This window comes from Rhincodon typus, chromosome 5, assembly GCF_021869965.1.
Source record: "Rhincodon typus isolate 14 chromosome 5, sRhiTyp1.1, whole genome shotgun sequence".
NCBI lineage: Eukaryota > Metazoa > Chordata > Chondrichthyes > Orectolobiformes > Rhincodontidae > Rhincodon > Rhincodon typus.
The window spans coordinates 114,325,243-114,350,663 of NC_063336.1; the positions used below are offsets into that span (position 1 = coordinate 114,325,243).

The 25,421-nt window shown below is 38.7% G+C and overlaps 1 protein-coding gene across 12 annotated transcripts in view; it reads left to right on the plus strand.

Annotated features, from left to right (window-relative positions):
• LOC109917083 (pumilio homolog 2) overlaps positions 1 to 25,421 on the plus strand; it is a 103,945-nt gene that overhangs the window by 48,319 nt on the left and 30,205 nt on the right. For 3 of the 12 annotated variants that reach the window (XM_048597322.1, XM_048597313.1, XM_048597321.1), the window contains exons 5-11: positions 470 to 639; positions 4,449 to 4,740; positions 10,287 to 10,380; positions 12,772 to 12,897; positions 16,661 to 16,806; positions 17,103 to 17,238; positions 22,259 to 22,402. In XM_048597322.1, the coding sequence (XP_048453279.1) occupies positions 470 to 639; positions 4,449 to 4,740; positions 10,287 to 10,380; positions 12,772 to 12,897; positions 16,661 to 16,806; positions 17,103 to 17,238; positions 22,259 to 22,402 (1,108 nt within the window). The remainder of the gene's footprint in view (positions 1 to 469; positions 640 to 4,448; positions 4,741 to 10,286; positions 10,381 to 12,771; positions 12,898 to 16,660; positions 16,807 to 17,102; positions 17,239 to 22,258; positions 22,403 to 25,421) is intronic. The other 9 variants (XM_048597318.1, XM_048597315.1, XM_048597317.1 and 6 more) reach the window with 6 other exon arrangements.

Here is a 25,421-nt window from a genome sequence, read left to right on the forward strand (position 1 = left end):
GCTTTCCTGCTCCTCTGATGCTGCTTGGCCTGCTGTGTTCATCCAGCTCTACACCTTGTTATCTCAAAATGAGGATGGTACCGGTTCTGTCAGAATTTCCATGCAGGTTTTCTGGAAGGATGGTTTGGTTATGATGAAATGCTAAACCTAACTTTAAGCAAGGTTGATAGTAGGCACACTTAAATTGGCCTCTATTGTTCCCAACTGAAATCTTGGCCAGCACAGACTGAGGACTGAACCTGGCCTATGTTGATCTGCATGGTTCAACTGCTAGTTATATGTCAATACTAGAGGCTTTTGAGATTAAACACAAAGACTTGATACAAACATTCCTGTTAGGCACTTTTAAATATATTAGTAACCTCTATATAGACTGATGCAGTTAACAGACTCATCGATGCATTGCTATTGAGGATGCTGAATAGTTTATTTGTATAGTATGTCTGCCTTAGTGGCTTTGTTTCATTAGGGTACTGGAGACACTGAGCCTGATGAGAATGAGAAGGCTGATCAGAAAGGGAAATCATCACCATTCGAGGAAGATAAAAATAGAGATCTGAAACAAGGAGATGATGATATTTCCAAAACTAATGGGCTAGTTTTGCAGAATGGAATAGATGCAGACTGCAAGGACTTCAAGTAAGTGCCCTATTTTGGTATTTGTAAATTTTGTAACGATTGCTAAATTGCTAAATTTACTTTCCAAAATAAAGTGATACCTATGGTCCAACAACACACCAGTTTGTTCCCAGCCTTTATCGTAATTGTACTCTGGAGGATTCATCAAGGTTTGTACAAGATTAACTTTGAGATCACCCCTCTAAGGCAAAGTTATCGTCGTAGTCCAGCGATACAAGCTGTTGTCTACGTTTGGAGCTTTTTGAAGTTTCAAAATCAGCTGCTGAGATGGCAAATTTGAGTTAAGGTCTAGTGAGATAAAGTCATGTGGTAGCAAAAGAACTTCTGAAAATTCAAGCAAAACAATATTTTTCATGCGATCAATTCAGTTCATTATAAACAAGTTGTCTACATTTGCTAGCTAATGCTAATTGTAAGAATTACAGTTTACCATTAGATAATTACCTTTGTGAAAATTAAATGTTTTGGCTTTTTTCTCCCCCTCCATTATTTGGATCATGCCTTGATGGTCATTTCCAAAGGGGATGCTCACTTGCGACTTTAAAGGCATGTCGAGTTATATTGCCATTAATGATTTTTGTCTTCTGTTCCACAACTTAACCATCTTGATTTATAAATAGTATTGCCATGTTTGGGCTTAAGATTTAAAATAATTTTTAATGTTTTAATACCTCAGTGCGCACACCTTAAGTTTCATCTGTCATATTGGTCGTGGGATAATTTTCTGACAAGTCTGGGTTTTGAAACTTGCATTCTTACTGAAAGTTATCCAGCTCTGTTTGCTACCTTTCTCTTCTAATTGATGGTTTCCCATTGAGTTTAGGGGAAATTGGAAAAGAAAAGGCTAATAAGAATTCAGCATTGCAACGCAAGATATCCTGAGCTAAGGGAATGATGCATTCGAGCAAATAGTGTGGATGTAGCCTTTGAGAGTAGGAATGTCTGGAAAAGAACTGCTTTGCTAATGAAAAATGAAAACTTGCGAACCCAGTGCTTAACGTCTTTATAATCGAGCGTTGTAGTGTAGGGAGCCGTCAGATGGCACTTTCAATAAGCATAGAGCTACATTTGCTCATGGGAAATTTTTAGCATTCCCTTTCATTAACTTGAGCTAAGGAAGGCTATAGGAAAAGATTAATTGCCCTTGATTTAAATGAGGTAATGTCACTTCAACAGTAAGTTCATTGTCTTGGTGTGATGCCAAGGCCAGAGAAAATATTTTATCTGAATTTGTTGAATCACAGCAGTATGTACACATTTTGAGCTTATTGTCAGACTACTCGGCTGCCAATGCCACCCAATTTGTAGCAAATAATGGGTGGTGAAAATTTAGTTGGGTACTGCTTTATGCAAGTAGTTTGATTTCAGAAGTTTGGTCTCCTAACCCAACTAATAAGGCGTGTAATTACTGGATGACTGCTTAAGATCTAAAACCAGCTGCTGTTTGAGTACTAATTAGTTGGAAGAAAAATAAAAGATGCATTTCAGCAATGAGTACTAAAGTATCTGATAGATGCCGTGATAATATAGGGTAAAATTTTTTCATTATCTTTCTCTGCCGTGTCTAAATCAGAAATAGTTTGAGTTATGGTTCAATGATCTGGCCATTGATACCTTTTTCATGAAGATAGAATAGAAAGCACTAGGGCCAGGAAGTTCATTCTTCGGAGGGGTGCACAGTTGGGAGAATTTTGGCTCCATGAGACTGACCTTTAAAAGTTGCTGCTCGCACTTCTTATTTTTGGTTTGGGTAGGTTCCTGGTTAGATTAGGAGTTAGGCTAATCTCAGAAGGACTATTGAGCTGTAACATTCAGAAGTAGACTGAGTAGACAGTTTGTCTCGGGTATCGGATGCTATGTCTAAAATAGAATAGTAAAAATTAAAACATGTATCCCTCTAGCCTTCACTCTCCACCCACTCCCCATCCCCCACTGATGGCACCTCATGCTCCCTACTCACCACGTGGCTCCTTATAGTTGCCATGCCAACTTTATGAACAATCCTTGCTTATCCATCCCTTCCACCCACCACCCTTGGTCCTTATAATGCTATGTTAGCTCGCCAAGTATGTATTTCATATACATATAGAAAGACCTCAGGGTCCCAAGCAAAGATAACATTAAATGAAGTTCTAATTACTCAGTGAAGGCTTCACTTTTGTGAAACACACTTTCAATGAGGGAGAAATATTTACTATATGTACATCTCTTCATCAATTTAAAGCCTTATGATGACAAACATTTCTTCAAAAGCAACAAATATTGAAATTCATTGTCGCACATCAGAGTCCTCACTACTTGTAGCTATCAAGCAAACTGAATGGAAAGAAGCCCACTGTGTTAATGGATGGTTGTGAAATCAGTTAGGCTGCAGAAATGAAACAATGGAAGTTCTCAGGCTTACGTCAACTGCCAGAGTTAAATAGCAGGCTGTCCTTTTTATCATTCCAGATTTTTTGTTTAAAGATTCAAAAATATTATTCTTAAATGTCTTGGTACGTTTGATAGCTCCCTTATGATATAGATTCTTTGACAGTTTTGACAGGTGCTTTTGACAGTTGATTTTGACAGGTCTGTTGATAGCTGATAACAAACTTGACAACAGTGCATTTGCATATGTTTCATGCATGCTTATTCTTAATCTTAAGACACACAAAGGGAAGCTGACCTCCACCAAAGGACTAGCTTTTCAGAATAGACTGGATAAAGCTATCACAGGGCCAGATCGAAATGTATGCCTTGCCTCTCCAAAGGATTGCTCTGGCCCTCTGAACAAATCTGCAGATTTTCAGCATAGCTCGAGCAGATTTAATCTACACATTCTGGGTTTGACCCTGAAGAGCTGCCAAAATCAGATTTGAATGGGGTAACATTATTTAAATGGCTGGCTGCCTCCAAGAATCACAGCTTGCCTCCAGTCTTATCCCTGAGAAAATAGGAAGTGCAAACTTTGGGTTCAAGATTTGGACTTCTAGTTGCTTCCACTGTTTTCTTCTCCACAGAAAGTCCCTCTGATGTGGCAAAACTCTGGCCCAATATTTGCACTCTCCGGTGGTTATTTGATTACTGCTATTACTGACATCAAGAATTTCCCAACAGACATGAGAAATTGTTAAGACTTGAAAGCATCACAACGCTCTTTGATAACTAAATAGGATAAAACTTTTAACAGAGCTTTAGTGATCTCTTGAATGATGGTGATAACTGCGATTGCAGCCAAGTAAATGAAGAGGGTTCAATGAATTGAATCCTATGCGTAACACATCCACTGTCCTGCCTAGCTTCCTTCAAGGTCTTTTCTGATTGGATTAAAATATGCAGCAAATGAGATTCACGGTATTTCCAAAGGAATGAAATTCCTAGCTTTGGATGGAAGATTTTGTTTAGAGGAGTGAAGGGAGAAGGTGGTGAAGAGGATGAGGTCTTGACCCAGTGTGAGTAGGTGTACAAATCATCCTTGAACTTGAGATTTACCGATGTCAGGGCATGATTCATGTGATATGTGAAAGATATCATCCAAGGGATACACACTTTATTAACGTGTTTGTTTCATCAGTTCTTTTGCCACTGTAAATAAGTAAACACAGTTATATATTCCGAATTTGAATTTAACAGGGTAAATTGAAAAACACGTGGAAGCCCCTTTTATGTACAAAAACATTTGAAATGATATTTATCTGTTGCTGAAGTATTGACACCATGACCATTAAATAATATTCTAAGGAACTTTTGTAATTCTTATTGTTGATTATTTTTAAAAACTGTATATAAGTGTATGTATTTAACAAAAGGCTATAAACCCACATCTGTATTTTTATGCTGCACAGCCGTACTCCTGGAAGTCGTCAAGCCTCTCCCACTGAAGTGGCTGAACGCCTGGGTCCTAACCAGAACACTTCAGAAGGTTTAGGCCAGTTGGCCAATGCCACAGCAAGTAAGCCACCTGGAGAAGAGTTTCATAATTCTGACTCTCAGACTTTAGACACCATTGAGGCCGCAGTTAGCCTAAATCACTTGCAGTTTGACTATTCGGGCAATCAAGTATCCATGGACTCATCAGCAGCAGCTGTAGGTCTTTTTGACTACAGCTCCCAACATCAGGTTAGTCTTTATAGATGAGTGATTTGGTGTTTGCTTCCCCGTGAGGTTAAGCATCATGCGCAGGATTAAACACAATTGAAAAATGAATCAAAATGTGCCTAGGACCTTTGCAGCAGTCTGGTAAAGACTGGCGCTACAACTAAGCAAATAGATTTAGCTAAAGCAAAGTATCTTGCTATTTAAAGATTTTCATCAGTTCTGAATTTTGGTGCCTCTTCTCCCACCGATTGCTCTGCTCAAAAAAGAGCAAACACTAACTGGGGTATAAAATTATGTCAGACTTCCAAGAACCCTAATTGGAATCATAAACGCTATCGCCATTTGAAATTCTTTCAGCTCCATAGGTGTACTACATTCCTTGGTTTAGCCATATGGTGAGTACTTGCCTTCTTGCTATGAAATTGACAAGCAGCATTTCCAGCCTCAAATAAATCGGAAAATGCCATTGGTCAGTATTCCAGAGTTGTGATGTTGACAGAATGCAAGATTGAGTTTTAGAAAGAAAAATTCTGTACTTTTTGTTGAGTTTTAGTTATATTTTAACTTGCAGACAAAGAAGTTATTTGAATTGAATCTTGTCTTGTAATTTAACTTTGCAGGCAATTCCTTGGTGCATTGCAACAAGTTTTTTTTGTACTGAAAACAAAAAATGCTGAAAATCACAGCGGGTCAGGCAGTAGCTATGAAATGAGAGCAAGCTAACATTTCAAGTCTAGATAAAGTTATCTCTTTTGAAAAAAAAAGTCTTAACCAAATTGGGAGAGATCAAGTAAAAGCATTCTTTTATTCTTTTCCTGTATCAATCATAAGCAACCTAAGAAGGATGAGACTTATAATAACCCATCCACAATGTATGTTTATCTTCCTTTTTAATGCTTCAGATTATGTGCTAGGAATAGCACAAGATTTTCTTGGGTTTTTTAATTCCTTCTTTCAATAGTGACTTGGCACAGTTTGACCTCTCCTGTTGCCAATCACTTAATGAAATCTGGCAGAAACTACTTGCTGCTTCATCTTTCCTTGAAGATTGACTTGGCAGTGTTTTGCATCTCCCTTTACCAATCAGTTGAGGAAATGTGGCAGAAAAAAATACTACTTACTTGGGTTAGCACTGTTTGCCCCCAAACTGCTTTTCCCATTAGATGCATTCCTCCTCCTTCAAGTATATATCAGGTTTTGCCTTTTAAAGTTTTGATCCCTCATCATCATTTCAGCTTTCACACTTAAGATCTTGCAGTCTGGGTAGATAAATGAAAAAGGTCTTTGAGTATTGGCAAATTTAAACGAAAAGGTATGTATCTCTGATTAAGTTTCAGCAAGAAGAAAGCTTAAATTTTGATTTATGGCAGCATTTCTCAACGTAAGTAGTGTTAATATGTGTAAATAGTGTAAGGGTGTGAAAGCAAATGCATAATGTGTAGTGGGTAGAATAAGAAGTAATAATATCTCTCAAAAACACTACTGATATTAAGATAAAAGTTTGAAAAAGTGCACCGAGGATCATACTGGTGAGATATAGTGGAGTAAGCTGCATAAAATAAACTGGATGGAGTGCTGTGCAAAGCGATGGCAAGTAGAAAAATAGGATTTTATTTCAAAAGCCTATGTGCAAAGCTCAAACAAAAATAGAGATTGCTGGAAATGCTCAGCTGGCCTGGCAACATCTGTGAAGAGAAGTCAGAGTTCATGTTTCCGGTCTGGTGACCCTTCCTCAGAACTATGCAAAGGAGATCTCATTCAACATGTTTGTGTAGCCAGACTGCCTTCAAGTTATAGTATGGTTTATATTGTCATCAATCACAGTGATTCCTAGTTCAGAAGTGAATAAAAATTAGTTATGGTTTTGTGTCAGCGTAGGTGAAAGCAGTTGTGTGGATCTAGTATCAAACATTGAGTGGAATTCCTTGCATTCGGTACTTAATTTAGTTGATCAATACACGTGACATCAGCAAAGTTTTTAAATATAGACACACTTCCAAATAAATATTAAATAATTAATAATCACCGTGAGGAAGGTTGTCAAGGTAAAAGTTATTTGCTGGTTTGATATCAGGAATGAGGACCTTTACTTATGTGGGAGACTAGAGAACCAAGTAACATTCTCCTTATAGCAGAGAACGTAAAGAAGAGATTTGACAGTAGAATCATAAATTGTTTTGATGAGAGTAAATAAGAATATGATTTTTTTTTTCCCAGTGGCAATAGTTGTAAGCAGAGGATCCAGGTTTAAGGTGATTGGTTAAAGAAATGTGTTGTGAGGACATGGTTTCATGCAGCAAGTTGTTGTGATCTTGGAGTGATAATGTAAACAGATTCAGTAGTAACTTTCAAAGAACATTTGGACAAACACTTGAAGGGAAACATTTTCAGAGGGGTGGGGTGAGAGCCTGGGAATGAGCTTCAGTGAATTATTTGTTAAAAGAACGGTCATCACTTAGATGTTCACCCATGTTAGAATTCATACGTTAATCCTATTAAGAGCAAAACAACTCTAGTGCTCCTGACAGTTTTGTTCTTTAATGCCATTTCAACCACACTTCCTGGTTTGTTTCGTGATGTTGCCCAGTATGTACTCTGTCTTTCGGGATAGAACATAACAATTTAGCACTAAAATTCTTGAAAGGTGCAGTTTACCTAATGTTGAATTCAAGCGTGAATTTTAATGTTGCCCATTGATGTGGGTGTTGCCCATGAGCCTGACTTAGTTCAACAGCTCAATGTTTTTGCATGTTCAACTCCAGTCGGTTATTTGGCTTTGCCTTATGTTTTACAAATCTGATGTCTGGGTTAGTTAATAGTTTTTATTTCATGTTGCCATTATCTTCAGTAGCTTGCTCTTGTAGTTGATTTCTTACCTATGATTAGTGGTTTTTCATAGAATTTGAATTTTTGTGTGGGAATTAATTTAGTTTGCAAAAAGTGGGGTGGGCAATGGCTTAGAAATTGTGGTGTTCGTGGACACTTCTTAACACTTTTGGTGTGTTGCATGTTTTCTTGCTAGGCACATGCTATTTTCTGATTTGTATCTCTCTTATGTAAGCATATTCACTCTTTAGCATTCTGTTGTTTGTTCCTGGTAATCTCAATTTTGGACATCATGTTACATCGTCCCCATTTTAATCATTGTGTCCAGTAATTGTAGATCAAGCTCTTTCAGTTACTTGACTGTAGAAGACTTCTTTTCTAAGATTTTAGAGTAGATTTGTAGCTCGGGTTGTGTGGATGTTGTGGTTGTTTGGCTCGCCGAGCTGGTTCATTGTTCCGCAGACGTTTCATTACCCTGCTGGGTAACATCATCAGTGCAGCCTCCGAAGAAGTGCTGTTGTGTTTTCCCGCCCGTTGTTTAAACTCAAATGTCCGTTGAGCTGGATTACCTCACTTCTGGTTTTCCTTCGCAATGGAGTGTATATGGGGTATAGCTCTGTGTTTATTGATGGCTTTCTTAGTGGAGTACCAGGCTTCTAGGAATCCCGTGCTTGACTCGGAGATATTACCCAGCAGGGTAATGAAACGTCTGTGGAACAAGGAACCAGCTCGGCGAGCCAACCAACAGCAAGATTTCTTTTATTAAATCACAAGATATGACCATGACTGGTTAGGCCAGCATTAGTCATCAACATTACTTCGACGTAAATGGAAAATACAAAACAATGGGAAACTAAGTATCAAGTACCAACTTTTATAGTTTCTGGAGGTGGTGACATAGCAGTAAAGTCACTGGACTGCTTAACTCTTAACTGCCTTCTGAGCAGTTAGAGTTGGGGAAGAAATGCTGACCTGACCAGTAACACCCACATCTCATGAACAAATTTTTTAAAAATATACAGGTTGCACACAAGCATAGTTGTTGTGGCTTACAAAAAGGCACTAAACTAACTGGGTTAGCATCACTCACAAGCAGAAAGCACCACAGCAAGCTCATCTCTAAAGTTAAAAGACTGAATAACGTTTCAGATGTAACCTGTTAGGAAGCAATGGGTTAATACAAAACATTGCCATTCCTCTTTACAGATAAACTTGAACCTTTTTTTAGCATTTTCTCTTTCTTACTGGTTTTCTGCATTTACAACATTTTTCAGTTTGTTTTCATGATTAGTTTTATCCTTTAAAATTGCTGTTGCTTGAAACATCCATGATGCAACCTTGATATAAAATTCATTTAAGGATTGTGACAAAAGTACTATTTGAAGGTTTTATAAATTATGTATGTTGGCTGTACTACTTCTTGATCAAGTTTACTTCACAGTAACTTTCAAGGATTGATTTAACGTAAGGTAACTTGATCTGGCAGTCGTCATTTTGGATTTGTAATTGGCTAAGCCACAGAATAAACATTTTGATTTAGGTAAGGATTGAAACAAATATTTGCAACCAATATTTGAAAATTATTCTTCCAGGAAAAGGGACCTCATCTCTTAAAAGAAAATAAGATATTGTTACTGATTTTTTAAACATATTTAAAAGGATAATTATGCAGAGCTGTTTTCCAAAAGTATTTTCCTTTTTCTTGTGAATCCATGGGAAGAATTTTACTTGCCTGAGTTACAGGAATTTTACTTCCCAGAGGTGGGGCAAGATAATAACATGCTGGACATGTTTTCCATTAATGAATTGGTAGTCTTGTGGTTCCACACCCTGCCTGCACAGTCCATGTAAAAGTATATTTATTGCTCATCCTTCCAAGAATGCTTTAAAATGTTGTCCCTGCTGCCTCAGCTTAGGCTGTCTTTCCATTTTCCATGTCTTAATTGCCATGTGTCAGTATCATGAGGCAAATCCTTTACCTTTCCCGAGCATGTCGGTCACATGAAAGCCACTCCAGTGATGGGAGTTTCTCCACTTGGCAAAACCTCCACTTTTGACTGCACGTTCAGCATATAAATTAACTCTGCAGTTAATGCAATTAGCTCATGGGTTAATTCTGGCAACTTTCACCTTGAACCATGTGAATTTGAATTATTACCTTAAAATATTTTTGAACTTTAAATTGAATTTGGCAGAAGAAATGAGTAATTGAGCATTAAAATGTGGAAACAGAGGGATCATCTGAAACTGATTATATTTTCTGTACAATCTAATTTTTAATGTGTTAAATTGCTGTTAAATATTAAGTTTAGCAAGGAATTTAAAACTATGGAAAAAATAGGTAAAAATAGAAACTGGCTCTCAAAGTCTGTTTCTGAAAGTCATCCATTCTTGGATGCTTTCAAATGAATGACTGCAGTCCAACTATAATTGAGCTGTAATAAAGCTAAGATTTCTCTTTCTCACCTGTCTTGTCATCTACTGAATACTGACATATTCACTATGTTTCACCCTCGCTGAATTGCTCCTATATGCTACTTGTGACTAACTTGTACTTTTCTATTCAACTACATTCCAGTGCTGTTTTATTAGATACTTGCACTGCAGTTGTTTTAGATAGATAGTTTCACACTTTCCTTCTACTGTAGTTCTGTTGCATGCAATTCTTGAAGAAGGAGTAAGGGTAGATGTTGGAATATTTTGCAGTGGATCTGTACATTGTTTATAATTGTGCATTGCAGCTCTTCCAACGGCAAAATGCAGTGACAGTACAACAGCTAACTGCAGCCCAACAGCAACAGTACGCATTGGCGGCAGCCCAGCAGCCACATATAGGTAAGGAGCAAGAATAAGTTGTTTGGACAGTGTTTGGTCAAGTAAAGCAAAATGAAAATACTTCTCCCATAACAAAACTAGCTGTTGAGGAAAAAAAATGCTCCTTTTGATTATTTGTCTTGTGATTCTGACAGTTTTACCAACTTGAGTATATAGTATGCGTATAATGTTCTTGAATGAAAACACTAATTTGCTCAAGTTCAATAGAATGCCTTTCTGTTTATTTTAGATTTCTTACTGATTTCTTTGATGTATGTTTGGAAGATTAAAAGTAGTATTTATTGACTGACAAACTCATCTATTTGAAAATAACTAACAATAGCAGTAACCAGGATGTCTTTGGAAGATTAAAAATAGTGTCTGTTTACTGACAAACTGATTTGATTGAGAGCAAAAAGCAGTAACCAGGATGAGATATTAACCTGCTTGTATATTTGCACTATAAAACCACAATTAATTCATATATCACCCTTGTAATATATTTAACATGCCAAGTAAGTATTAGTAATAAATACTATGTTGGTTTATGCACATAACTATTAAATGCAAGCATAAAATAGTTTGTTTGGCTAAATCATCATCATGTAAATAAAAGCATTACAGAAGATTGTAGTAAGTAAACAAAATGGTTGTTTTGTTGCTCAAACTTTGCACTAACAATTTAGACTCTGGAATATGCAGTACAATTTCAGTATTTATAGATGACTCCAAATCAGAAGGTGTAGTTAATACAAATGAAAAACATAGCAGCATATATGATCTGAATAAACTTGCAGAATGGCATATATTTGGCAAATTAATTTCAACGTAGTTAAGGATGAAGTGGTACATTTGAGTAGAACAAATAATGAAGCTGCATATCATTTGGATAATTAGAACAAGATGGAGGAACAAAGAGATCCAGAGGAAAAGTTGAGTTAGGGGTTAACAAGGCTACCTTAACAAAAAGTAAAGCAATGATGTTCATTTCTAAATGAATAGAAATGAAAAGCAGAGGAGTTAAAGGTAACTTGTATAAAACTTTTGGTTAGACTGCACTAATATTGAGACCATCTGTCCAGTTGCCTATCCACTTCTGTCCATTTGCTCATCAGTCCCCTGATCCCCTGCCGTTGCTCTGAACTTTCTTCTTTTTCTAGATTTTATCTTCCATCATGCCTTCCAAGCTCATCTTGTCCATGGAATTTACTTGTTGCTTCCTTGAGCTCGTTCACACCGAGACAGGTAGCAGAGTTGTATCTAAATGGAATCTAAGTAAGCACATGAGAAAGGAATAGAAGTTTGCTTTGATAGGGTTATATGAAAAATGGAAGAAGGCTTTTATGAAACAAATGTCAGCATGGGCCATTTAGGCTAAATACCCTGGTTATGTATTGTGGACTTGGCTACACCATTCATGAAGATCAGAGGAAACAAGCAGTTTGAGAGTTGTGGATAAAAGCTGACCACCATGCAAAATCTTCAGTACTATTTGTTTCCTTGTTTGGAATAAAATATCACTATGGCAACACAGTTATATTAAGGCTATGCAATGTCTTTGCTTATTTGCTCAACCTCCACACAACAAATATTGATTTTGCTATCGGTCTGAGATAGTTGGAAGGGAGTGGGGCAAAATAGTTGTCGCTCTTTCAAGGTGATTTTGTCTGAATTGTTAAATAATCCGTTGTGAAGATTCTGCTGCAGACGTTTCTTCTCTTGCCCTTTTTCCCAATCTTCACACCCTCATCAACAGCATTTCTGTTCCATCCCACACAAAGAAAAGCAGTGTTTATACTTGTTTTTATAAAGTAACTACTTTTGTTTTCCTGGTGAGACCATTGGCTCAAACAGAAGATACTATCGAATTTCATTTGATTTCTCTTTGATTTAGTAAGTCATTGGTGCCTGTAAAGTTCTATTTGTTTTCACTAATCCAATATTATTGTTTTGTCCAGGAGTCCTGCTGCAATTCACCCACACCACTCTGTTATGATGCCTGATGATTTCAAATTGAATTCCACTTATTGAGGTCCTTTTTCCCCATAACTCTACATAAATATTGTCACTGTAAACCTCTTGTCTGGAGATTGGAAAGCTCAGTAGACTTTCTCACTCCATTTTCTTCCTTTCTAATTTCTGCTATACATGCTGTCTCTCGTTAAACATATTCAAGTTTGAAATCTGGTCAAAAGAATATGGTGCTGTGTCATTTTTAAAATCAAAATTTTTCATAATTCTGGCAATTGGAGAATATTGAATGCAGACTTTAAATTGCTTTTCAAAATTATGTTTATTTTTTGAGGGGTGAAGATGTTCAGAGGACAGAAAATAAACAAATTGTGTTCATGAATATTAATTTATAGATACTTTGCAGCAGAAAGAAATATTAATACTTCTTATCTTAAACAGCAGGTGTGTTTTCTGCAGGCCTTGCTCCAGCTGCCTTTATGCCAAACCCATACATTATCAGTACAGCTCCGCCAGGCACAGATCCGTACACTGCAGCAGGACTGGCTGCAGCAGCTACTTTAGCAGGTAATCAACAAGATGCTGTATATTTTAAAAAGTGTAAAAGAAAAGCTGCACATGCCTACTAGATAAGGGCAGCACCTGGTTTGACGTTAAAGTATAGAGACCAGAAGACGTTGGATTCAATTCACTATCTCTTTTCATTTATTTGATCTGAGCCGCAACAGTGCATTAGACAAAAAGTTAGAATTGACCTCAGTGGCCTCGGCTAAGGTGAGAAGAATAATGAAGGATTTTCTAATCATTGTTCAGAGAGGAAGAGAGCGAATGAAGATAAGCAGGGCCTGCGTGATACAGGGAGGGAGTAGAGGGATAATGGCATGTTTTAAAGAGCAACCGCGTCGTGTGTGTGTGTGTGGTAGGCAGTAGTACCAAAACATTCTCTTAAATACAGAGTGCACTTCCGAGACTGAGAACTTTTATAAAAATCATCAATATCGATTGCACCACCTGACCCCATGTTATAAAATAGGTTTTAAAACTTTGACTTTTTTGATACTATGAGAGCTTCACTTAATGTTTGTATAGGCTCAGAAGTGCTAATTAGCATGCATCCAGAGCCATATCCTTTTACCATCTATATGAGGATGGTCTTTCACACTTAACATCTCATCTGGCTCCTTTTTGAATGCTTGCAGCAAATTATTGCTCTCTCCATGAGCCAACAACTTTTTTCAAAGGTTCACAACTCTCCCTAAGGAAAGTCTAACACAAGAGCTAGGTCTCTGCTAACACACTGTTAGTCTTAGCCCTGTTAATCACTAGCCTGTTTTGTTAAAATAGCGTTATGGGCTCAATACAATTTTGATGTTTAAAACACTCAATCTCTTTGAAATCTCTGCTTCTTCAGATTACTTTAAAGAAAAATACATTCTCACAATTGAGCAACTTTATATTAGTGTTAATCTGATGGCCCTTCTCTCAGCTTTTTCCAAGGCCTCCATATCATTCACCACATGATAGGATGAAGCACATGACATTGTGTTCTGATTTGATTTGATTTATTGTCACATGTACTTAAGTACAGTGAAAAGCTTTGTTTACAAGCAGTACAGACAGATCGTAGTAAACAAGGACATACAGATCATAGGGTGAAAAGAAACTTGGACAGAGGCATACAGGTTACATCACACAGGGCTTGCGCTAGGCAAGATCAGCATTATTTGAAGTTAGAGAATCTATTCATCAGTCTGATTAACTGGAGGGAAGAGGTGTTCTTGAACCTGCTGATGCAGGTTCAACCTTCTCTATCTTCTGCCTGACGGAAGAGGTTGTAGGAGCGCATTGCTGGGTGGGATAGCTGTTTGATGCTGTTAGCAGCCTTACCACAGCACCGAGACATGTAAATGGAGTCCCTGGATGGAAGGTCGGCTTTCATGATGGTCTGGGCTGTGCACACCACCTTCAGTAGTTTCTTACGGTCCTGGGCAGGGCAGTTGTCATACCAGGCCATTTTGTACCTGGACAGTATGCTTTCATGGTACACCTGTAAAGGTTGGTGAATGCCCTTATGGACATGCCACATTTCCTGAGCCTGAGCCATCTGGGAAAGAAAAGGCATTGTTGTGCCTTCTTGACCGTCCCATCTATGTGCGAAGTCCAGGACAGGTTGTTTATCATCACTCCAAGGAACTTGATATTCCCATCCCTCTCAACCTCCGCTCCGTTGATGTAGTTGGGGGTGTGCATTCTCATCATTTCTTTCTGAAGTCAATGATCAGTTCTTTAGTTTAGCCACTGTTGAGAGAGAGAGATTGTTATCATTGCACCATGTCACCAAGCCCTCTATCTCCTTTCTGTATTCTGCCTAGTCATTGTTTGACATCTGTCCTACTTCAGTGAACTTGTAGATGGTGTTCATTCGGAATTTGGCAACAGTCATTGGGTGTACAGGGAGTATAGTAGGGGGCGGAGAACGCATCGCTGGGGTCTCCAGTGTTGAGTATTATCGTGGAGGATGTGTAGTTGTCTATCTTCACTGATTGCAGTCTGTGGGTCAGGAAGCTGAGCATCCAGTTGCAGAGGGCGGAGCCAAAACCTAGGTCTGAGTTTTGAGATCAGTCTGGAGGGGATAATGGTGTTGAAGGCGGAGCTGTAGTCAATGAGCAGGAGTCTGACATAGGTGTCCTTGTCCCAGTGCTCCAGGGATGAGTGCAGGGCTAGGGAAATGGCATCCGCTGTGGACCTGTTCTGGATGGAGTCTGACAAAAGCCTTGCCCAGATAGATGGAATAATACTTGTTATTTTGAAGTTAAATGTCCTGACAATACCTTATAATTTATTTTTTAACCAATCTAATAATCTTGCTGCAATGTTCATGGATTTTCAATGCCTGATACACTATAGGATCTGGGCCTTTCTCCTGAAACCTTCTTCAACAAGTTTTCATTGTTTACAAATATGTGACGTTGTCCTCAGCTTAAAAACAAGCTTGCATTTATAAATCTTTCACAATTTCTAGGAGTCCCAGATCAATTTGCAGTGAGTTATGTACTTTGGAAGTGTAGATACTGTTGCAGTAAGGGAAACAGGACAGCCAATTTGTGCTTATCAAGGCCTTTCACACAGTAATGGGATAAATAACACTGGAAGCACTTACCCACCCTTGTATGAGTAGTATTTTGTAGTCTTTCAGAGAGTAGGCTGAAATTTGGTTTAAAGAACACACCTTTAGCTGTGCAATTCTGTATAAGCATGATTGTGTTCAAATCTTTAGATCAGGACTTAAATCCATAACCTTCTGGTTTTAAGACATAAATGAATAAAAGGTACCTTAATCTGTATTAAAAATTACATCTGTCAGATGCAGACCCGTTTTCCCATCTTATGCAGATCTACCTGTATTCTGTTTTTCTCCATTAATATCTATTTATCAAATTTTGAAATCTTGTTTTGTTGCTTCTTACTGTAGGCAAGGAAACACAGCCCAACATTTGAAAAGATGTGTAACTGACCAATTTTTGATTTAAGTAATAATGGGAAGTATAAGGATATGCTGAGGTAGATAACAGAGACAGCAAGGTCAGTGCTTATGTTATAACAACTGCCGGTTCAGAGAAATGGCAAAGATCAGTGGCAGAATATTGCAAGGAGGAGATTGAAGGTTGAGTGTTTCAGGAAAAAATGGTTGCAACAAGCAACTTGGAGAAACAGTGGCTATGGCAGAGGCTGTTGAATGGGTTGGTGTAGGGTAGTTGCCATATCAAGAAAAGAAAATTCTTCTCTGTCCTGGTTGGTAAGTACAGGGAGTAAAAACGCCCCCTGTATTTTAAAACCATAGGGAAGACATGCATAGGGTACATGAAATGATAGGTGGAACTGTGTGTCTAACTCCACTTGGTTATCTAATGGCCAAAGACAGTGACTATTGAAAATATTGAAACCTCTCAAAGTATTTCACATAATTATTTTTAGAAGTTTAATGACTCGTGTAGAAATGTATGGTATTAGTAGGTTCTTGGTCGCATTGGAGCTAGATCTGTTCCTCATCTGAACTTCAGCCAGAGTTTTCTGCATAGTGATCAGGAGTGGCAAATCAAAAATTATTTTCTCTCCTTCACACAGGGCACTGAAGATCTGCACTACCTTATCTGAAGTTTAAGAGATCAGATCTGGATTTCTATGGTACCGTTACTTAATGGACAAGTTCATCAAGTTTAGTTAGGAGGCTTCCATTGGCATATATAAGGAATGTAATTCTAGTCAAGCTATTAAGCCAAGCAAAGATCAGTGACTGTTGCTGATTCACCACTGTATGCTTTTGTGATAGGCCCTACAGTTGTCCCCCCTCAGTATTATGGAGTTCCATGGAGTGTGTATCCAGCCAATCTGTTCCAACAGCAAACAGCTGCACCATCTGCAAATAATACTGCCAACCAGCAAGCTGCAACACAGGCACAACAAGGGCAACAACAAGTACGTAATTCTAATTACTATTTCATGCTAGTTTGTCCTTCAGTTAATATAATGGCTTTAAAAAGACCTGTACAAACATTGTATTGAATTTTCCATACTGCTGTCAAGTTTACTTTGATTTTGGGTGACCTGTTCATTGTTAATTTTTGGGTGTTGGTCATATATCGGGCAGTATTTTCTTTCATGTCCTGCTGTAATATTTGTATAAAATAAAGATGAGGAACCGGTCATCTGTAGGCTTGGTTAACTGATATGTATCACGATGTGGTAAACCTTTTCTTGTTCCTTGCTGTTAGGTGCTGCGTGGTGGAAGTCAGCGTCCACTAACGCCAAGTCAGAGTCAGCAAAGCCAACAAGCTGACTCACTGGCAGCAGCTGCTGCTGGTAATCCAGCACTAGCTTTCAGCCAAGGCCTCGCTACAGGAATGCCAGGTACATAAAGTTAGGTCGTTTACTTTTCAACACTCCAGCCATTTGATATATTGTAATACTTTTCTTCCACTCCTCTATTATGCAGTAACCCACTCAGGAGTATAATTTCTTGGACCCTGAGAGATCTCCACTGCTTAATGGTTAATGTTTGAAAGCTACTTAGCTGTGGAAGGCATTGCGGTTGTCCTCCTTTGAAATTTACACCCTCTACTTAAAAATTAGGATCAAGAATTTGGACACTTCAAATATCTTGACTTTTTCAGTGTGTCTTTGCAGCCTCATCATGGCTCTGGTTGACATTGGCCAGACCAAGAGAATTGGTCTTTGCTGGCTTATTTGGCTCAAGAGTATGGTAGTTTTCTATCTGAACATGAAGCAAACCCAGAAAAGGCTGTTCAGCCCATCAAGCTTCGTCTTTCACATTGTGTGGGTAATCTAATCATTTCATGAACTCTTATTAGTGGAAACATATTCTCAACATTTTTCTTGTCAGATCCCCGCAGAATAGCATATGTTTCAATAGGACCACCCCCATTTTTCTAAACTCTAATAAATGGAAGCCTAACCAGTTGAACCATTCTTAAGTCAAACACTTCATCCCAGGAATCAGCCTAGTGAATGTCTTTTGAACTGCCACCAATGGTGGCATATCCTTTTTGGGGACCAAAGCTGTACATCATAATCCAGGTGGGCCTCGCTAACCCACTGTACAGTTATAACAAGTCTTCCCAATTTTAAAACTCTAGCTCCCTAGTAGTGAAGGCCAAAATTCCATTTGTCTTTGTTACTTGCCACACCTGCCTACAAACGTTTTGTGTTTCATGCACAAAAAAACCCAGATCTTTAATTCTGTGCTGCACTTTTTTTTGGAGTCTGTCCACTTAAATAATAGTATATCTTTTGATTCTTCCTGCCAAAGTGCACCATCTCTCACTTTCTTATGTTAGATTCCAGTTGTTGAGTTTTTGCCCACTCACTCCATCTCTGTTCCCTTGCAGATTCCTTATATCCTCATCACAACGTGCCCTCCAACCTATTTTTGTATCCTCAGCATAGTTGGATACATTACAATGTGCTCCGACTCAAAATCATTAAATTAGATGGTAAATAATTGAGGCCATAGGACTGATTCTGTGGCACTCCACTAGTTATGTCTTTCCACCCTGAAAAAGACCAATTAATTCTGACTTTATCTTCTATGTGTTAACCATTCCTTGATCCATGCTAATACCTTACCCCTAATATCACCCAGTTTGCTCAATCTCTATTCATAAGACGATTCCACTGTCCAAAGAACATATCCGGTGAACGTTTGTTGCTCCAACTGCATGGCAATAATATCTTCCTTGAGATAAGGAGACCAAAACTGTACACTCTTAAAAATGTAAGCAAGACTTCACTATTCCTGTACTCAAATCCTCTTTTAGTAAAGGCTAATATTCCAATAGTTTGTGGTACCTGCATTTTAGCCTGCAGTGACTAATCGACAGAGAAACCTAGGTCCCTTTGCACATCCACATTTCCAACTTCTTACCATTTACGGAATACAACACTTATCCATTTCTCCTACCAGTATGGATAACCTCACATTTTTACACATTATATTCCATCTGCCATATTCTTGGCCATTCATTAAGCCTGTTCAAATCTTCCTAAAGCCGCTTTCCATCTTCCTGACTACATACATTTCCATTTAACTTTGCATCATTCGCAAATTTGGGAATATCCCATTTGGTTCCCGACCTCCAAATTATTGGCCTATATTATGAATAGTTGGGCCCAAGTACTGATCCTTGTTCTACCTCATTAGTCATAGCCTGCCAACATAAGAATGACCCACTTATTCAATGTATTATTATGTTTTCTGTCTGATGGCAAATCATTCATCCATGGCTATACATTACCATCTATCCCGTGTGCTTTAATCATTCTAACTGGCCTCCTGCTGGAGTCTTTGTCAAAAGCGTTCTGAAAATCTAAGTATACACTCCTTTATCAATTTTGTTAGTAACATCCTAAAAACAAATACATAAATCATGATTTCCCATTTGCAAATCCATGCTGACTATGCCCAATCATATTATTAACCAGGTGTTTATTTCTCCCATCCTTTATAGCACATTCTGGTATTTTCCCTACAACTGTTGTAAGGCTATCAAGTCCATGATTCCTTGTTTCTCTCTGTTGCTACCTTCTTAAATAATGGGGTGACGGTAGCTACCTTCCAAAATTCTGTCTATTATGGAGCGATTCCTGTGGATTGGAAGATGATCACCAATGCCCCGACCATCTCTATTTGCACTTTCTTCAACATTCTGGGATAAAGACCACCAAGTTCTGGGAATTTATCACGTTTCAGTCCTGTTAATTTCTCCAGTACAATCTGCTGATTTCTTTCAACCAATTATTCCTCTTTTGTACATTTGCTAATTTACTCTCAATCAATTTTCTCCTACTTTGTTAGTTTTTATGCCCATTTACTGCTGGTTTCTTTTTTTAAAAAAAGTTCTCAATCCTCTAGTTTACTGCTGCCTTAATTTTTGATTAGATATGCTGCTTATATATTTCAGTCAGATCCCCTCTCATTCTTCTAAGCTCTTATGAATGCAGGCCCAGTCAAACAAATCATTCCACATTGAACAGTTCTGCCATTCCCCATATCAGCCTGGTGAGCCTCCAGTCTTTCTTAACGAGGGAGACCAAATCAGTAGGCAGTACTCCAATTCTCACCAAGGCCTTGTAACTCTCAACTGTCTCCTTCAAACTATTTTTGGAATTCTACTATGTTGTGATCACTACCTTCTAGAGATTGCTTATTAATCTTAAAAACTGAAAGAACTGCTGATGCTGAAAATCAGAAACAAAATAACATTGCTGGAAAATCTCAGCAGGTCTGGCATCTGTGGAGAGGAATCAGAGTTAACGTTTCGGGTGCAGTGACCCTTCCTCAGAACTAATGATAGCTAGGAAAGAGTTTTTTTAAATGTAGAAGGTAGGCTGCAGGGAGGGGTAAGGAGTAAATGGTAAGTGGAGATAGAGCCCAACGAGAGAGAAGAAAAGTTGGACACACAAAGGAGTGTATAACGATCAGCCTAGGAGCAAGAATCGTTACTAATGAGGACTGTTTAATAGAATTAGGTTTATTGTGGCTAACAGTGGGTGTGTGTAATAGTGGACCATGTGATAACAAGGCCTAAAATGTGGGGATTGGGGTAAGAAAATGGAAGAAGGTGCCTCCAGCCCTAAAACTGTTGAACTCCATAGAGTTCAGAAGGCTATAGAGTTCCCAAGCAGAAAATGAGGTGCTGTCCAGTTTTACCATCACTGCCTACAATCAGCTCTGAGGTAGGGTCACTGGACTAGAAATGTTAATTCTATGATTTCTCTCAATAGATGCAGCCAGACACGTTTTGGTTTTATGTTTTTATTGCTTATTAATCTTAGTTCATTATATATTGCAAGATCTAAAATAGCCTGTTACTGTGTAGATTCTGTACTGTACTGTTCTAAGAAATAATCCCTCTACAAATTAACCTTCATGTAACCTTTGCCTGTCTGATTTGACCAAAATGCAAAGGTCAAAATGCAGATTAAAATCACCCTTGTAGAGCCCTTTTTACATGCCTCTGTTATGTTCTGATTTCCATGTTGCCCTACAATGAGTCAATGCCTTGGGAGTCTATAGACTACTCCCACCCATGACTTATTTCTCTTGCTATTCCTTATTTCCACCCAAACTAATTTTTCATCATGATCTATTGCACCCATATCATGACTTGCCAGCGCACTGATACCTCCTTTTATTAGCAATGCTCCGCATTTTCTGGAATGTTGAATACCTTTGACTATTGAGTTTTCAGTCTTCGTCACCTGGCACCTTGTCTCTCTAATAGCTATGAAGTCATATTCATTTATTTCTATCTGTGCTATCAGTTCCTTTATCTTGTTACAAATGCTGACAGCATCAAGAAAAAAATGCCTTAAGCTCTGACATTTGCAGTTATTACTTTGTCCAGTTCTAGTTTCTGCTGTACTCTTCTGCTCATAGTTTCTTCTTTCCTGTCACACTTTGAATAGTAGTTGCCTTTTCACTACCCTGTCACTCTGCTCTCCCATTTCTGTTTGAAATTTTTAACTTCAGTTGAAGCCTACACACCCCACTCATTATTTTAAAGCCCTTTCTACAATGCTAGATATGCAGTTCCCTAGGACCATTGATGATAAAAACATGAAAGTAATAGCATGTTTTTACAAATTGTATTTTATGCTCCCAGTAGCACATTGTAATTTTTATTTCTTGTGGTTCTCTAATTTGATACTTGTACTATTTAATTTTTCATTTAGTTATTCCTCAGCAGTTTAAAATCTTTTATCAAACTAGTTCAGCCCGGAGAATCCCTTCCAGATCAAAGCCTTCTAATTTACATGGTTTTGTTTTGCCTGACCTCCATATGACTTTTGTCAAATGGTCACATTAAGCATAAAAGGAGGCCATTCAACACATTGTCTATCCTGACTCTTTGCAAGAACAATTGCCCAGCTCCCCTATCCCTTTCCCTGTGGTCTTGCAGTATTTTTATTTAAGCTGCATTTCTATTCCCTTTTTGAAAGTTACAGTTCAATCTGTTTCCATAACCACCTCAGAGCGTTCCAATTCCAAACTCCTTGCTGTATGAAAAAAAAGTTTTCCTTCTACCCTGCTTCATTTTTCGAACCATTCTCAAGTCTTTCCCAGACCCTTACTAAGCCCTTTTCAATTAAATGGATGCTGTTAATTAAAATATTTAATTACTCAGTTTTGTAAGTCCAGGGCATCAATCAGACAAGGAAAAGCCTACATCTGCCTACAGTCAGACAGGGAAAGACTACATAGTTATCACGTTGAGTCAGCACTGAGACATGCACTCTACTGAGTGACCTCTGCACTTGCCTTGCTCCGTGTTCATTTTACTTGAAAGGGATGGGTTAGTTCTGCATAATATCATTCTGCAGATTAACCTCCGTTTACTTCTTTTGTTAGGTTATCAAGTCTTAGCCCCAGCTGCCTACTATGATCAAACTGGTGCCTTAGTGGTGGGCCCTGGAGCAAGGACGGGATTAGGGACACCTGTTAGGCTGGTGGCATCAACACCTGTTATCATCAGCTCTGCAGCAGCACAAGCTGGTAAGTTCCAACACAGGCATTGAGCACTGTTCATTCATTGTTTGAAAATGGAACCTTCATTTCCATCAGATAAAATCCCACTGGATTTTAATAAGGTCCCACAACGAGATCAGCATGTAAAATTAAAGTGCATGGGATTGAGGATAGCGTACTGACATAGAGAATTGAAACAGAATTTGCTGGAAAAACTCAGCAGATCTGGCAGCATCTGTCAGGAGAAAACAGAGTTAATGTTTTGATCCAGAGATTCTTCATCAGAGCTACTGAAAATGTTAACTCTGTTTTCTCCCCACAGATGCTTCAGTGTGATTTGGGCAAATTGAGTCAGTGGGCAAACGCTCGGTAGATAAAATATAATGTGGATTAATGTGAGATTATTCACTTTTGTAGCAAAAACAGGAAAGCAGATTGTTATCTGAATTGTGATAGATTGGGAAAAGTGGAGGTACAATGAGACCTGGAGATCCTTGTACACCAGTCACTGAATGTAAGCATGAAGGTGTAGCAGGTGGTGAAGAAGGCAAATTGTATGTTGGCCTTTCTAGCGAGAAAATTTGAGTACAGGGCAGGGATATTTTGCCACAGTTGTACAGGGCCTTGGTGAGACCACACTTGGAGTATTGTATGCAGTTTTGATCTGTTCTGGCTATGGAAGGAGTACAACAAAAGTTTATCAATTTGATTCCTGGGGTGGTAGGACTGATGTATGAAGAGACACTGGATCAGTTAAGACTGTGTTCATTGGAATTTAGAAGAATGAAGGGAGGGATGTCAGATACTTGTAAAATTCTAACAGGGCTGGACAGAGTACACACAGGAAGGTTGTCCCAATGACCGGGAGAGTCCAGAACGAGGGATCACAGTCTAAGGTAGGCCATTTAAGACCGAGATGACGACAAACTGTTCACCCATAGAATGGTGGGCCTGTGGAATTCCCTGCCACAAAAAGTAGTTGAAGCCTTAACATTGAATGTATTCAAGAAGGAGTTGGATGTACTTCTTGCGGCCAAAGGAATCAAAGAGAATGGCAAGAAATTGGGAACAGGGTACTGAGTTGCATTATCATGAGGGCGGCACAGCAACTCAGTGGTTAGTACTGCTGCCTCACAGTGCCAGGGACCCGAGTTTGAGTCCACCCTCAGTCAACTGTTTCTGTGGAGTTTGCACATTCTCTGTGTCTACGTGGATTTCCTCTGGGTGCAGCAGCTTCCTCCCACAGTCTAAAGATGTGCAAGTTAGGTGGACTGACCATGCCTATGGTGTTCAGGGATGTGTAAGATAGGTGCGTTAGCCATGGGAAAGAATAGGGGCTTGGATCTAGGTGGGATGCCCTTCAAAGAGTTGGTGTGGACCTGTTGGGCCAAATAGCCTATTTCCACACTGTAGGGATTCTATTCTGTCAGCCATGTTCATACTAACATGGGGAACAGGCTCGAAGGGCTGACTGATCAACTCCTGCTCCTACTTTTTAAGTAAGAGAATCACCTAAGGGCACAATCCAGCAAAATTCCTTCAACTTTTAATATAAAATGTGGTTTTCAGTGCTCCATATTAATAGTGAGCATTTTCAGGAATTCCGAATAACATTTATTGGTTACTGTAAATACATAGAATTAACCATCATTGCTAATAAATCCATTTAACCTTTGTCTTCTCCCAGCAGCCTTGTGCTAGTTTTGACTGACAGCAACCAGAATATTTAAGTCTCCAAATGCTACATCGAGTTTCCATTGACAGGACCTTTATTATGATCTGTAGCAGTTGCTGTGGCTTTCTTCTCTGACCTGGTAGCCGAATTTCATTACAACAGTGTAAAAACAATCAAGTCGATAGTCGACAGCACTTGATTTCTTGTAAGGGAAGGCTCAGGTATCACTCCTTGGGATACTGAAAATTATTCTTTTAACAATACGCTCAATATAAATAATGTGACCTAAATCATGCTGAACTTGAAGTGGCAACTGTGTAGAACTCCATTCTCAGTATCGATGATAGAACCTACAGAACCACTAGTGTTGCATGCTAAATGAGGATACCCTTTTGCCCTTTTATACTGTATTTGATGCCCGTAATGACCCCAAACACCTTACGGCCAGTGAAATACTTGCAGATTATAGTCACTGTCATAATGTGGGAAACATGGCAACCAAGATATGCACAGCACAATTCCACAAATGCTCACGTGATATTAACTAAGATGTGGAGGTGCTGGTGTTGGACTGAGCTGGACAAAGTCAGAAGTCACACAATACCAGATTATAGTCCAATAGGTTTATTTGAAATTTCAAGCTTTTGGAGCGTAGCCCCTTCTTCAGGTGCATGAGATAGAAGGCCGCGGACATGGAATTTGTAGGCAGGAAGGATATTAACTAACTAACCTCTTCTTTTGATGTTGTTTGGAAGATGAGTATTGGCCAAGACACTGGGGCAAGTTTGAAATTTTGCCAGGGAATCTTTAATGTCTGCCCTTGTACACAGTTGATGTCTCATGTGACTGATTGCACCTGCAACAATGCACCACTGGAGTGTCAACCTAGATTTTGTATTAATGTCCTGGATGGACAACATTTTGATTCAGTCAAGAGTGCTAGCAATTGAGTTACTGCTGAGATCATTAGGGCAGTTGAAGAACTATTGCTGAGGTAAGAGAAATTTGTAAGTGATTTCCATCACATTTGATACATTAATATGCTGCAGCCTCAATGGGGGTCCTCCTGGATCTAGCCACAGCCCATCCTCATAGATGCCACTGTTAACTTAGTTGTTACCTGTCAGAATATTTTCAGATTCTCAGTAATTGCCTTCTGTGTATACCACTACAATGATTAGCCTGATTCATAAAGTGGTTTTGACTTGTAGACTTTTGGCTTTCCAGGATCTTTCACGCAGTGCTTATCTAACTAACTTTATTGTTATCTGAGGCTGGATAGATGGATCAAATTTATTCCTGCTGGTGTTTGGAAAGTTTTCCTTATGCTTTAAAGTTTTTACTTGTCTCACAAGATAGAACACCTCCGTC